General features: G+C 39.8%; 1 protein-coding gene and 1 long non-coding RNA gene across 2 annotated transcripts in view; both read left to right on the top strand.

The window, feature by feature from the left end:
- Positions 1 to 14,431, top strand: part of LOC308259062 — a 40,361-nt gene that overhangs the window by 18,630 nt on the left and 7,300 nt on the right. The gene's annotated exons all lie outside the window — the stretch shown is intronic.
- On the top strand, positions 3,167 to 8,968 carry NUDT15 (nudix hydrolase 15; the record flags this gene model as incomplete). The annotated part of the gene is made up of 3 exons (XM_080719946.1): positions 3,167 to 3,324; positions 5,195 to 5,391; positions 8,829 to 8,968. 3 exons carry the CDS (start codon positions 3,167 to 3,169, stop codon positions 8,966 to 8,968), a joined length of 495 nt encoding a protein of 164 aa, XP_080576072.1.

The following is a 14,431-nucleotide window of genomic DNA, read 5'->3' as shown; positions in this document are numbered from 1 at the left end:
GCCCCAGCCTAATGCTGGCCTCCCCAGAAAGAGAGTCTTGAGAGATGCAACCCTACCCACAAGACGACAGCTTCTGATGTTAAGTGCAGCAGCTTAGTTTTGCATGGCCCTGACCCTCTCCACTGCTCAAATACATCTTGATTTTTCCTTTCTATAAGTACACTTTGCATTTTTCTATTTTTTACTTTTTTTGAAAAAAATGACAGCTGTATTGAGGTTTAATAAACACAAAATAAAATTTGCCCTACTTATTATTATACAATCCTGATTTAAAAATACAGTCAAGTTACCATCACCATAACAACACACAGAACCATTCAATCACCCCAAAAAATGCCCCATGCCTTTTTGTAGTCAACCCTACTCTGAACCTTTGGTCCCAGGCAAACACTGACCTATTTTCTATGACTAGAGTGGCCTATTTCAGAGTCTCATGTTTTCGCATTCTCACTGCTGAGACCCAAAGACCTGACATACACAACCTCAAAGAAGGATGTATTTCCTCACAGTCCTAGAGGTCTCAGAAGTCCTGGCCCTGTGCAGTGAACTTTAGGGCATAATGGCAGGGAGTGGAGAGAGAAGATGAAAGCTTATTTTCAGCTCATGGCAACAGGGTATAGAGAGAAAGAAGGGGAGATGCAGAAATTTCCTAAGAAACACTGTCCTTGGCCAAGTCCAGGGACCCTTTTCTAGCAGCTAGGCTCTAGCTCCAAACATGGCTGCCTCATCTAACACATAAGTTTTAGGGGGCATCATATAAATGGAATCATTCAGCATGACAGGATTTTACATCTGACTTATTTCATTTAGCATGATGCAATTGAGATTCATCTATGTTTTTGACATTATCTAAGGTTTATCCCTTTACACAGCCTTCTGGCATTTTGATTAGGATTGCACTGAATTTATAAAAACAAATTGGAAAAGATTGTGATTTTAACAATACTGCGCCTTTTGAACCATAATCAATATTTATTTCCTTTTATTTAAATTTTATCAAAGATTTAGTAAGAAAACACATCTTTTGCTAAATTTATCCTTATTTTGTATTTTCTATGCCATTGTGAATGGTATTGGTTTTATTTTGTGATACTGGGGGTGGAACCCAGGGACTTTCTACCTCCAGGCTATACTCCCAGACCTATTTTATATTTTGTTTGAAAACAGGGTCTCACTAAGTTGCTGAGAGTGTCACTAACTAGCTGAGGCTGGCTTCGAACCTACACAATCCTCCTGTCTCAGTCTCTCAAGTACTGGGATTACAAGCATGCGCCACCACGCCTGGCTTGTGAGTGGTATTGGTTTTAAAATTCAATTGATTGTTCATTGCTAGTATATGTAATTTACTTTGTATATTAACTTTGGAAATGTATGGCCTTACTAAATTAACGTATACTAGTAACTTTTTAATAGATTCCTTAGGGCATAAAATGAACATACTTAGAAATACCTACACAAGCCAGGTGTGGTGGCTCATGCTTGTAATCTCAGCATTCGGAAGGCAGAGACTGGAGGATTGCTGTTCAGGGACAGCCTCAGCTACTTGGCGGGGCACTTTGCAACTCAGCGAGACCCTGTTTCAAAATAATAAAAAGACTAAATATAACGGAGTGAGATGGAAACATGTGGGTTCTTGTTGGGCTAATTTAGAAAAAAATAGCTAGAACTATATTGCTGTAAGCTTATGCAATTTTTATTATTACAAAGGCAGAAAAAGGGACAGAATAGTAAAGCAGTATATGAGAGGAACAACATAGTGGAGTGCCTTAAAAAAAGACACTGAGGTTTTAAATATAAAACAGTTTTTATAAATATTTGTTGTCTCCCATCTTGCTTAACCAATAGTCTTCCTGACCCGATGTATTATCCCTGGTATAAGCCTTTTGATATGATTATGAAGATTTACTATCTCCCAGCCTGCTTGACCAAAAGCCTTCTTCTTGCCCTGATGCAGATGTGGGCCCGCTCATTAGCTCTGGTGCAAGCATAAGTCTTTGTTACAACCAAGATGTGTTACTTGGTTAACAAAGTCAGGGGTCATACGGCATATGCCATCTTTGAGGAAGGCCTGTACCATCCTCCCACGTCCTTGAAGATTTTTGCCTATTTGTTATTAGTTATTTATTACATAAACTTATCTTTAAAATATAAAGGCCCTGAGCTACAACTCTTTTGTGTACTTGGTAATCACTTTTGCTAAGGGGAACTCTGCATTATAAAGAGCTGCCTGAGTGCCTGCTGCAGCACCCAGGCCCTGACTACTTATTACATTCTGAAATTAATACCAAAGCAACTTTCCAATACCAGCACATTCCTCACCACTAAAGACTAGGGCTGAGGGTGTAGTTTGGAGGTACAATGCCTCTGGGTTCCATCCCCCAGTTCCGCCAAAAAAAAACAAGTATACAATATAAAAAATTATAATCTAAATAGTTGAAATTAATTGTCCAGAAGGTAAAATTGTTATTGCAGCTTTTGTACTTGTTGTAGTGTTTGGCTCTTTAAATTATATACATATACTTTAGTAAAAAAATTCACTTTTTAGACTTTCTTCCCCATTCCAAGATTAATAATTTGTTTACAGTTCACTGATTCAGCAGGGTTGTTTTTTTCCCTTTTGTATTTCATTTTTATTTGGTGCGTGGTGTGCAGATATATGGAATAGTGTTTATTTTCTTCTCAAATTGATAACTCATCCTAAGCACCATATATTGACTAGTCCTTATTTACTTCCAAAGAACACTTGTGAGCAGTCTTCGTGGTCATTTACGCAGGAATGTTTCTACAGGATCTGCCCCTGCCCTGGCACCTCACTGATTTGAACTATAGCGAGAATGAGTTCACTTGGGGGTGGAAAGGGTCCCCCAACGAACGCGCCCCGGTATCGAGGGTTATAAAAGCGGGTGCCTGCAAAGGTGCGGTTTGGCGGGATGTGGGAGGGGATACCTGACCGCTGACACGGCAAGTGGCCTTGGTTAAAGCAGCTCTCCGCTGGCCATCCGCGGGGATGGAACCCCAGGCTCCCAAGGTGACAGCAGAGCGGGTTCAGGCGGGACCGCGGGCTCGGGCTTTGATTTGGGCGCCGGCGGCGGCGCGCGCAGTGATTGGAGGACGGCGCGGGGCGGGTGACGTCACTTCCTGCCTCGGCCCGGCAGGTCGGCGCGCGATGGCGGCCAGCGTGGAGGCGCGGGCTCGGCGGCCCGGAGTCGGGGTCGGAGTAGTGGTGACCAGCAGCGGGCATCCTCGCTGCGTCCTCCTGGGGAAGAGGAAAGGGTCGTTCGGCGCCGGCAGTTTTCAGCTTCCGGGAGGTCACTTGGAGTTCGGGTGAGCAGCCCCCAGGTCAGCCCCGGGACTGCGGGGCCGGAAGGCGCGAGCCCGAGCCGTGCGTGCTGCGCCCGCGCTCCCGGCAGGTGGCGCTGTGCGGGGCGCGGAGGGGCGGGACCCGGTGGGGCTGTCCTGAGAGGCTTTTTTTCCATAGTCCTTGCGCCCAAGAGAAGGAAAGTGGGTGCTTCTAAACCTCGAGCAGCGAGGCGTTGTCGCTGACCTTGCACCGCGTCCAAGTACTGTAGATGAACACAGGTATTTACTACCTGCCGGCTGCGTTGCACTCTAATGGGACAGTGAGACTCTGCGCCCCCATGTCATCCTTTTTAAAACGGGTAGGTCTCCAGTACCACAAAAAATTTAAAAGTTCCATACTAGAGTGAAAAAAGCCAAGGGTTTGCTAAAAAGTGGATTCTCTGAAGTGGAAGATTAAAATCAATAACAGATAAGCCGGGCGTGGTGGCGCACGCTTGTAAGTAAACCCAGCGCTTGGGAGGCTGAGACAGGAGGATCGCACAGGTTCAAAGCCAGCTTCAGCTACTTAGTGAGGCTCTCAACAACTTAATGAGACCCTGTTTCCAAATAAAATATAAAATTGGTCTGGGAGTATAGCCCGGAGGTAGAAAAGCCCCTCGGTTCCACCCCGAGTACCACCAAAACAAGAAACAATAACTGATAAATAGCATCTTGAAACATCCAGGGGCAGCGCATATTTCTTTAGTACTGTGTGAAAAAATTTCAAACACACATAAAACAAACGGAGCTTGTTCTTTCATATTACTGTTCTTCCCTCGCCCACCCAAAAGGACACCAGCTTCCTGTTTAACAAAAATAATTTACTATATTTGTGTTCTTCTGCTCCACTTATATTTCTTATAAAGTGGTAGTTAAAAGCAGAAGCTTTATTCTAGTACCTTTTTTGTTGTTGGTGGTGGTACTGGGGTTCCTGGAAGCCCTTCTACCTCCGGGCTACACTCCCAGACCTACTTTTTTTTATATTTTTTATTTGGAAACAGGGTCTCCTAAGCCAGCACGCGGCTGGCTTCCAACCTGCACGATCCTCCTGTCTCTGCCTCCCAAGCGCGGGGATTACAAGCATGCGCTACCATGCCCGGCTATTCTAGTACCTTTTAATCAGACTTTCTCCTTTATAAAATATGAAATTCATATGATCTTTTAGCACATAGGATTTTTACAGTAGTTTTCAGATTTTACAAAAGCATCAGTGTTTATCATCTTCAGATAAACTATGAATTAGTAAATAAAAGTTCTTAATTGCTGGACATGATGGTGCACGCTTGTAATTCCAGGACTTGGAAGACTGAGACAGGAAGATGACAGGTTCGAGGCCAGCCTCAAGAACTTAGGCCCTCCTCAACTTAGGTCCTTGTTTCAAAATAAAGAATAAAAAGAAGGCTGGGGGTTATAGCTTGTAGATAGACTGCCCCTGGGTTCCATCCCCAGTACCACACAAACACACAAAAGAAGTATAAAGTAATTACAGTTTTTGCTTTACACTAGAAACATCTTATCAAGAATTTCATGGCCGTTTGGCATGGTAGTGCACGTTTGTTATCCCAGTACTTGGAGACTGAGACAGGAGGATAGCAGGTTCAAGACCAGCCTCAGCAACTTAATGAGACTCTCAGCAACCTCATGAGACCCTGTTTCTTTCTTTCTTTCTTTTTTTTTTTTTTTTTTTTTTTTTTGGAGACCCTGTTTCAAAACAAAAAAAATAAAAAAAGGGCTGTGGATGTAGCTCAAAGGTAGAATGCCTCTGGGTTCAATCCCCAGTACCAAAAAAAGAATTTCATGGCAAAAAAAATTATATTAAGTAGATTTAATACAATGGTATGTTTCTCTTTTCCAGTGAGACCTGGGAAGAGTGTGCTCAAAGAGAAACGTGGGAAGAAGCAGCTCTTCATCTGAAAAATGTCCGCTTCGCCTCAGTGGTGAATTCTTTCATCGAGGAGGAGAATTATCATTACGTTACTATATTAATGAAAGGAGAAGTAGATATGAATCATGAATCAGAACCAAAGAATGTAGAACCTGAAAAAAATGAAAGTAAGGGAATTGTTTATAATCACATGTTTATATATATTATTACTTAAATTTAAACTTTTTTTGTACTAGGGATTGAACTCGGGCATTTTGCCTATGAGCTACACCCTCACCCTACTTTATTTTTATTAGGAAACAGGATCTCACTAAGTTGTGGAGAGCCTCACTAAGTTGCTGTACATTTATATGTTAATATATATACATATAACTATATAGTATTGTTGGAATATTAAATTCTCTTCATATTTGTGTCCTTCCCTCAAAATTCATTATGTTGAATTCTTAATCCCAGGGTGATGGTAATAGGGTAGAGCCACTGGGGTTCTATTAAATCATGAGGGCCAATCCTCATGAATGGGGTTAATACCCTGTAAAGGAGACTCCACATAGGCCCCTCAGCCCTTCCTCTGTATGGGGAGTTAGAAGATGGCCATCTGTGAGCAGGAAGTGGGTCATCCCCAGACAGCACATCCATCAGTGTCTTGTCTTGAGACTTCCAGCCTCCAAAACTATGGGAAAATAAATTTCTGTTGTCCATACACTATCTAGTCTAAGGTGTCCTGTTAGAGCAGCCCAAACAGACCAAGACAATACAGATATGTAAATATGCTTAAATTCTGAGGAACATAAGCAACCAGGCTGTGTGGGTGTGTGTCCCAGTTCTACTTTGTGCTTTGTGATCTTAGGCAAATTATTAGCATCTGGGCCTTTTTTTCATGTGTGATAACAGTAACCATTTCAGATGGGTTCATGTAGGAATTAAATGAATTAATACATATAAAACCCTAGTGAACACAATAAGCACACAGTAAGTTTTCATTTTTTGATTAGGGTTTAATAATTTTTCAGGTTATGATTTTAAAGAAAACGTGTATTCCTCAGTTTTTTCACCTACACAGGTGAAAAATGATGCTTTTACAGAAAATTATGATGCTGACAAAACAGTTAACTATTATCTGTTTTGAATTGAATGCTCTAAAAGCTTTAATGACAAGAGCACTGATCTGAGGGCTTTACATTAATTCTTATAAAACAGTAAGGAAATAAGCTAAAGATAAAAATCTCAAAACCAGAGAGAGAGAGAGAGAGAGTGTGGAGTGTGTGTGTGTGTGTGTGTGTGTGTGTGTGTGTGTGTGTGTGTGTGTGTGTATGTGTATTCTTTGCCATATGAAACTTTGTCCCAGTGGTCTCATGTACTAAAGTTGTATTCAGTATCCTTAGTAAGTTTTCAGAATCCTTTAATCTCTTATCCGCTAGAAGTTATTATGTTAAAAGCTTGTTATAATAAAGACACAGGAATATAGCCTTTTAAAGTATGAAGGTTTTAGGGCTATAATTATTTTGTTATTAATAATTAATATTGCATTAATACAGCTTGCTTTTCCATCTTTTAACTTTAGTCCAAATTTTTGTGAGAGTCTGCATAATTCTTTTCTAAGTGCAGGTGTCTGTAAATTTAGCACTCAGTGTTTGGCCAGCCTAACAGCCAACTTTTAGCTGACCAAGGTCAACCCTTGGTCAGAGCTCTTGGCTGACAGCTTAGAAACAAATAAAAAAGAGCCAGGCGTGGCTCAGTACTTGGGAGGCTGAGACAGAAGGATGGCAGGTTCGTGGCCAGCCTCAGATACTTATGCCCTCCACAACTTAGTAAGACCCTGTATGAAAATAAAGATTAAAAGCCGGGTGTGTGGCACACACTTGTAATCCCAGCATTTGGAAGTCGGAGACAGGAGGATCGTGGTTCGCAGACAGCCTCAGATACTTACAGAGGCACTTTGCAACTCAGTGAGACCCTGTTTCAAAATAAAGAATAAAAAATAGGGCTAAGGGTGTAGCTTGAAGGTAGAATGCCCCTGGGTTTCATCCCCAGTACTGAAAAAAAAAAAAAAAAGAATAAAAATTAAGATTGGGAGTGTAGTTTGGAGGTAGAATGCTGGATTCTAGTATCGCCAAAAATTTTTTAAAAAATTAAAAATTTGTATTGTTCTGCTTTAGTATGGAAGCTTGTTTTTATTAGCAATTAATGCTGCCCTTATTGGCAGTCAATACTGGCTCAGTACCCATTGGATTCTACCACCTTTCAGTTTCGCCATAGCTACCTGGGAATCAGGTCTCCAGCACATCAACCTTTGTGCGACACACTCCAGCAGTGGGTCTTTGCTTTATCTACAGTGTCATGATGCCCTCTCTGGACCGTGTTCCTCAGGTCCTGGATCTGGAGAGTGTGCTTCAGCTTACCATTTAGTGCATTCTTCCTCTATCCATTTGATCATAATTAAGATCAGCTAGACATTTTCTTTACTAGGACATGGGATAAACTTCACAGACAGACCTCTTGGGATTTGGTTAATTGAGCATTTTGCAGTACATTATTGGGCACTCAATCTCTCTGTTTCTGTCTCTCTCAGCAGTTAGTGTTTGATCACTCCCAGTTGCTAATCATTTCTTGTACTTGTTAAAATTTCATGTTTTGTCTCCTGCCTTCTCAGAGTATAAATACATACCTTTGTAGCAGAAAATACTTAATAGAAGAAATAGTACATAAAGGTAAAAACATTTATTAGAGCCTACATCTTAACATATTAATATACCTTTCATGAGCATCTGTGCTTTGTGTTTAAGTCATTAAAGAAAACACCATTCCCTAGAATTGTTTCCTAAAATATCATGCATTTTATAACTAATAAACACTGTTAAATCTGTTTCAGTGGACTTTGTTTTTTGTAATCAGCTCCCTCTGTATTTGTCTTTCTGTCTAATATACCAAGGTACAATGCTTCTTTTCTCTATACAGCTTCTATTGTTTTAAGAGATGGAGGATAACCTGGAAATTTTGTAATCTACCATATTTTGTTTAGAAAAATTGTTAAGAAATTTAAAGCTCTTTGTATTTTTAGACAATTTTTTAAAATATTTAGACATTAAATATTTCCTAATTAAACATTGAATAATGCTAAATCTGAGTTTTATCATGATATAGTCTTGGTAAACTTGGCTTTCATTTCAAATAGCAATGTTTTACATGGCCACTATTTTCTTCTTAAAAATTTTCATTCTTAGCTGGGCGTGGTGGCACACGCTTGTATCCCTGTGCTTGGGAGGCTGAGACAGGAGGATCACACAGGTTCGAAGCCAGCCTCAGCAACTTAGTGAGACCCTGTTTCCAAATAAAATATAAAATAGGTCTGAGAGTATACCCGGAGGTAGAAAGCCTCTGGGTTCCACCCCCAGTACCACCAAAAAAAATTTTTTTTTTCATTCTAAATACAAATTGTATTTGTATAACCCAGCTGATGCAAAACATCAATACTGTTGTTGTTTTATGAGTAGCAGATCACTTTTAAATTCAATTAATTTTTTTCCAAATATAGGTTAACTTACCAAAATAAGCACCCCTTACTGTCAGCTAAATGCATCGATTTGGTCTCTTTCTCTTCTAGGTTGGGAATGGGTTCCTTGGGAAGAATTCCCTCCACTAGACCAGCTTTTCTGGGCACTCCGTTGTTTAAAGGAGCAAGGATATGACCCATTTAAAGAAGATCTGAACCATCTGGTAGGATACAAAGGAAATAATCTTTAGGTGACCAAGAAGATTCCTTGGTTTAAAAAAATAACAAGACAAAAATAAGGTCTAGTTAGGGGATGTAAAATATCTGCATTTCAGAACAACTCCACATGATTGTCAGATTGTTTGCATCCTCTTGATATTGTAGAAACGGATTCTAGGAAAGGCACAAATAAAAACTCATAAAATTGAAAGTAACTAGGCAAGGCAATTCTGCAGAAAAGTGCGCAACTGTAAAAAGGCTGGTAAACAAGCACTGAGCTGGCAGTCCACTCAGCTTTTATCCCCGACAAGGTCTTGTCCCTTACCCTGATTGGTGAGGGCTTGGGTTCAAAACTATGTGCAATTGGCTGTTCTCTAAGAGAAAGTTTCAACAAAGAGTTTAAAGAACACACGGCATTGATTAGCTTACTGCTAGGACAGGTGGGAGTTTAGAAACTAAGGTACACTAAGAGGCATCGATTGGCTTACTGACAGGACAAACGTTAAGGTACACTTGGAATAAACTGGTCAGCCAGAGGTCATATGAATGTCATTTGGGAAAAGTCTGCACGTGGAGCAAACAGACAAATGTAAAATCATAACAGGCACCCAGGCCTATGGTTACAGAGGATGCTTAAAATACAATCACTACTTGGGAAAGGAGAGCATTTATATGTAATTTGCTACCTTGATAGAAAAGATTATCTTTATTCCTTACAATATTCCTACCAACCTTATGAAGATCTTCTGGAACAGGACATTGAACTGTATTTCAGACACAGGATATATGATAAATAGAGATATTGTAGTTAATCTGCTTTCCATATTTATATTTACTATGTGGTTTATCATTATAGCTTGCATGGGTGAGATGCAGTAAAATTTGCCTTAGTGTTTCAGTAAATATTCAAATTCAAACAGTATGCCTATTGTAGAATATATTGCATTTGTTTATTTTCCTTTTTTAATAAAGGTTTTGTTTTGTAACATATTGTGACCATCTGTGCAACTAGAGAGAACAGGACAGGACAGTTGGCAACATTTCCCAGGTTTCTATCTGAGAACCTAACCTAGGAGAAGTGAAGCAGACCACTTGATGTCTGTGTCCTGCTGTTAACAGGCACATTGTTGTGAGTTTCTCACTTACTCCGCCTGAGAGCCAGTGTCCTTAAATGTAAAATGAGATTACTGTAGGGCAGTCCAGGGAGTTCTCAAGAGCCTTTCATGATTTGCAGGGCCACAACTATTTTTATAATACTAAGACATCACTTAGCTTTTTCAGTCTCCTCTGTTCTTAAGTATACAGAGGAATTTTCCAGAGAATGCCCAATAAGTGATAAGTTAACAGACTGAGTTGCAAAAGCACGCTTCTTTATTAAATCAGACAATAAAGAAGTTTGCAAAAACTGTAAAGCATTGACACTAATGAATGTTTTGTTTTAGAAAAAGTTGTTTTCAAAAATTATTTAAGTTATCTGGGCATCGTGGTGCACACTTGTAATACCATCATTTGGGAGGCTGAGACTGGAGGATCGCGGTTCGTGGATAGCCTCAGCTACTTAGTGAGGCCCTCTACAACTAAGTGAGACCCTATTTAAAAAATAAAGAATAAAAATATAGGGCCAGGGGTGTACTTGGAGGTAGAATGCCCCTAGGTTCCATCACCAGTACTGAAAAAAAAAAAAATTAAGTTAACATGTATTAGATTTTTATTTGCAAATTATTAATTTTCATTTTCCTTTCTAATATAAATATCACGAGATAAAACCGTACAAAAACAAAATTTCTTTGTGATTTTTATGAGTATAAAGGAATCAAAACTAAAAAAATTGAGAACTGCTGGATTAAATCATAAAATCAGCCGGACATGGTGGCACACGCTTGTAATCCCAGTGCTTGAGAGGCTGAGACAGGAGAATCACACAGGTTCGAAGCCAGCCTCAGCTACTTAGTGAGGCTCTCAGCAACTTAGTGAGACCTTTTCCAAATAAAGTATACAATAGGTCTGGGAGGATAGCCCAGACGTAGAAAAACCCCTGGGTTCCACCCTTACTACCGCCAAAAAAAAATCATACAATCACACACCCTTTTTTTTATGAGCCCACCTCTGCAAAGTCCTGGGCTTAAAATTGTTTACCTGTAAATTTTGCTCTTTCAAAAGACTATCATAGAAGCCGACCATGGTAACACACACTTACAATCCCAGCATTTGGGAGGCTGAGATAGGAGGATTGCAGTTCACGGAGAGCCTCAGCTACTTAGTGAGGCCCTTTGCAACTCACTGAGACCCTGTTTCAAAAATGAAAATAGGGCTGGGGGTGTAGCTTGGAGGTAGAATGTCCTTAGGTTCCATCCTCGTTAAATATAAATTATATATATATATATATATATATATATATATATAGTGGGTGTAATGGCACAGAATTGTAATTCTAGCATTCCAGTGGTTTAGAGGAGGATCGTGGTTCGTGGCCAGCCTCCGCTACTTAGGTCCTTTGTAACTCAGTGAGACCCTATTTCAAAAATAATAAAATACAAAGCTGGAGGTGTAGCTCAGAGGTAGAATGCCCCTGAGTTCTATTCCCAGTACCACACACACACACACACACACACAAAGACTATCATAGATCCGGTCATAATGGCACACGCCTGTAATCCCTGTACTTGGGAGGCTAAGCAGGGAGAATCACAGGTTCAAGGACAGCCTCAGGAAGAACTGAGATTCTCATCAACCCAGTGAGACCCTGTTTCCAAATAAGAAATAAAAAAATTGTGCTGAAGATGTAGCCCAAAGGTAGAATGCCTCTGGGTTCAACTCCTAGTACCCCCACACACACACACACACAGAGACTTGTATTATTATAATACTTGCTTCAAAGGGATCTTTTCCCATTATGTATCATTTGTAAGTTCTTTAAGTTTTTGCTTCAAAATTGTATGTGTATAGTTTATAATTAAACATTTATAAATCTCATTTTTAAATAAAAAGTTATATTTATAAATCACATTTTCTATTGTATCTTCCTTTTTTGTTTGTTCTGGGTGTTGAACTAAATGTTGTTTTATTTCCAAGCTACATTGTCAGCCTTTTATGTTTCTTGTTTTGAAACAGGGCCTCACTAGGTTGCTGAGAGTCTTACTAAATTGTTGAGGCTGTCCTCGAACCCGTGATTCTTCTTTCTTATCCTCCCATGTACTGGGATTACAGAGATGTGTCACCATGCCCAATGCCCAGCACTTTACTTTTTTTTTTTTGGTGGTGGTGGTACTGGGGGTGGAACCCAGAGGGTCTCTACCTCCGGGCTATACTCCCAGACCTATTTTATTTGGAAACAGGGTCTCACTAAGTTTCTGAGAGCCTCACTAAGTAGCTGAGGCTGGCCTCAAACCTGTGCGATCCTCCTGTCTCAGCCTCCAAAGCGCAGGGATTACAAGCGTGCACCACTACGCCCGGCTCTATACATATTTTTGATGTGAGAATGTTTGAGGAGTTCAAGTGTGATAAATGTATATTCCTTGAACTTCAGATACAATAATGAATTTTACAAAATAAAAAGTGTTCCATTTTTTAAATTTTGGGCATATTTGTTGGCATATTCTTTGTTTTGATTAATAAGTGAAAACTAGAAGGAAGATGTGCTGAGATTCTCAGATAGTGAATGACAGTAACTAAAAAGGCTTCAGGGCATTGGGGTCCAAACCTGGGTATGCATGAGGCTTCTTGTAACAACCACCTGAGTGACTGTGATACTCCGGGCTTGGGGTTTCATTTCAAGACCACTTGAAGTCTATTCAGTGTGGCCACTGTGCTTTGCTCAAATCTAACATCCATAGTATGGGTTGTGCTTCCTAAAGGAAACTGGAGGTTACCAAAGCAATTATTTTACATTTCAGACACTTTGTAATAGATTCTATTATAATAAACACCAACATTACTACATACATTTTATCAAAATGAAACATCATTACATAGTGTATAGGAATACTGTAGTCTGTGTACATAATGTCTAGGAAATCTGAAAAAACCCACTCTTTTTTTTTTGTTTTTTTCTTTTTTTGGTGGTACTGGGGATTGAATGCTGGGGCATTCTACCTCTGAGCTACACCTACAGCCCTTTAAACATTTTTTCGTTTTGTTTTTGAAATAAGGTCTCAGTAGGTGCTGAGTGCCTTCCTATTTTGCTGAGGCTGTCCTTGAACTCTGCTAGTCCTGTCTCAGCCACCCAAGTACTGGGATTACAGACATGCACCACCATGCCCAGCAAAAGTTTATTCTTAAAGCATTTGGTAGCAGTGCCTGAGAGTATTTTCATGCCAATCCACTGCAACTGTATTTTCAGTTACATGGAAATGTGTAATATAGAGCTGTTGATTTTATAGAGATTTTGTTGTGAGAAGACAAAGGTGCTTTGTTTGTGAATTGGAATGTTGGATGCTTTTTCCCATTCAGATAGACATTCTGTTTTCAGACTTGCTGCATACAGTACAATCAAAGACAAGGTCAGGCTCGTTCATTTTGATAAAAGTACAGTGCCAGTGAGTCTTGGACTTTTTCTTTAAGCACTTAGGATCAAAGAGTGAATTTTTTAGTGTGGAAAAGTAGCACACCAAAAGCATGAGATTTCTTGCTGTTGTTTTAAAATTTATGAAAACTTAAGATTGTACTTTATGAGTCTTATGTTTAAATATAAAAGTCATCATGACATAGCTTCAATTAATCATACTATTCTTAACATTCATTTTGTGTTTTAATATTTTTCTGGTCTCTACCACGACCCTTGGGAGATATTTATTTTTTTAATCTCCTTTTGAAAAACAAAGGTGTTGCAATAATTTTTGAATTAGAAACTCAGTTCCTTATATTTTCTTTATTGTATTCACTACTGTCTGGATTCATCTTGTTTATGTGCTTAGGATCTGTTTCTTCCTCTGCCCTTCTACCTTATAAATTTGAGGAAGCAGGCTCGCTGTTTTATTCAGTGCCACATCCTCAGCATGTAATGAAGTGCCTGGCACATAGAGATGACAGCTCTGAGGGTGCAAAGCCACTTCAGGTGTGCCAAACACTCTTTTTCACTGACCTCAGATTCAGCCTAGGAAGTTCCTTCAGTGCAGTGCTCAGCATCTTGGGGAATGGCGATTAATTGAAACTTATTCTGTATCCCTGGACAACACATCCTCAAAGATCTCTAATGTTAATATTCTTTGTGTGCAGCAGAATGTAGCTAAGAAATATTAAAGGAAGCCGTGGGTGGTGGTGCACGCTTGTAATCCCAGCATTTGGGAGGCTGGGACAGGAGGATCGTGGTTCGTGGACAGCCTCAGCTACTTAGTGAGGCCCTTTGCAACCCAGTGAGACTCTGTTTCAAAATAAAGAATAAAAAATAGGCCTGGGGGTGTAGCTCAGAGGTACAATGCTCCTGGGTTCCATCCCCAATACTTAAAAAAAAAAAGAAAAAATATTAAAGGGAGTTAAGCAAAAATAGGGAAATAGTT

The sequence above is a fragment of the Muscardinus avellanarius genome, assembly GCF_963383645.1.
Source record: "Muscardinus avellanarius genome assembly, chromosome: 2".
NCBI classification, from domain to species: Eukaryota; Metazoa; Chordata; class Mammalia; order Rodentia; family Gliridae; genus Muscardinus; species Muscardinus avellanarius.
This window is presented reverse-complemented; position numbering and strand designations above follow the sequence as displayed.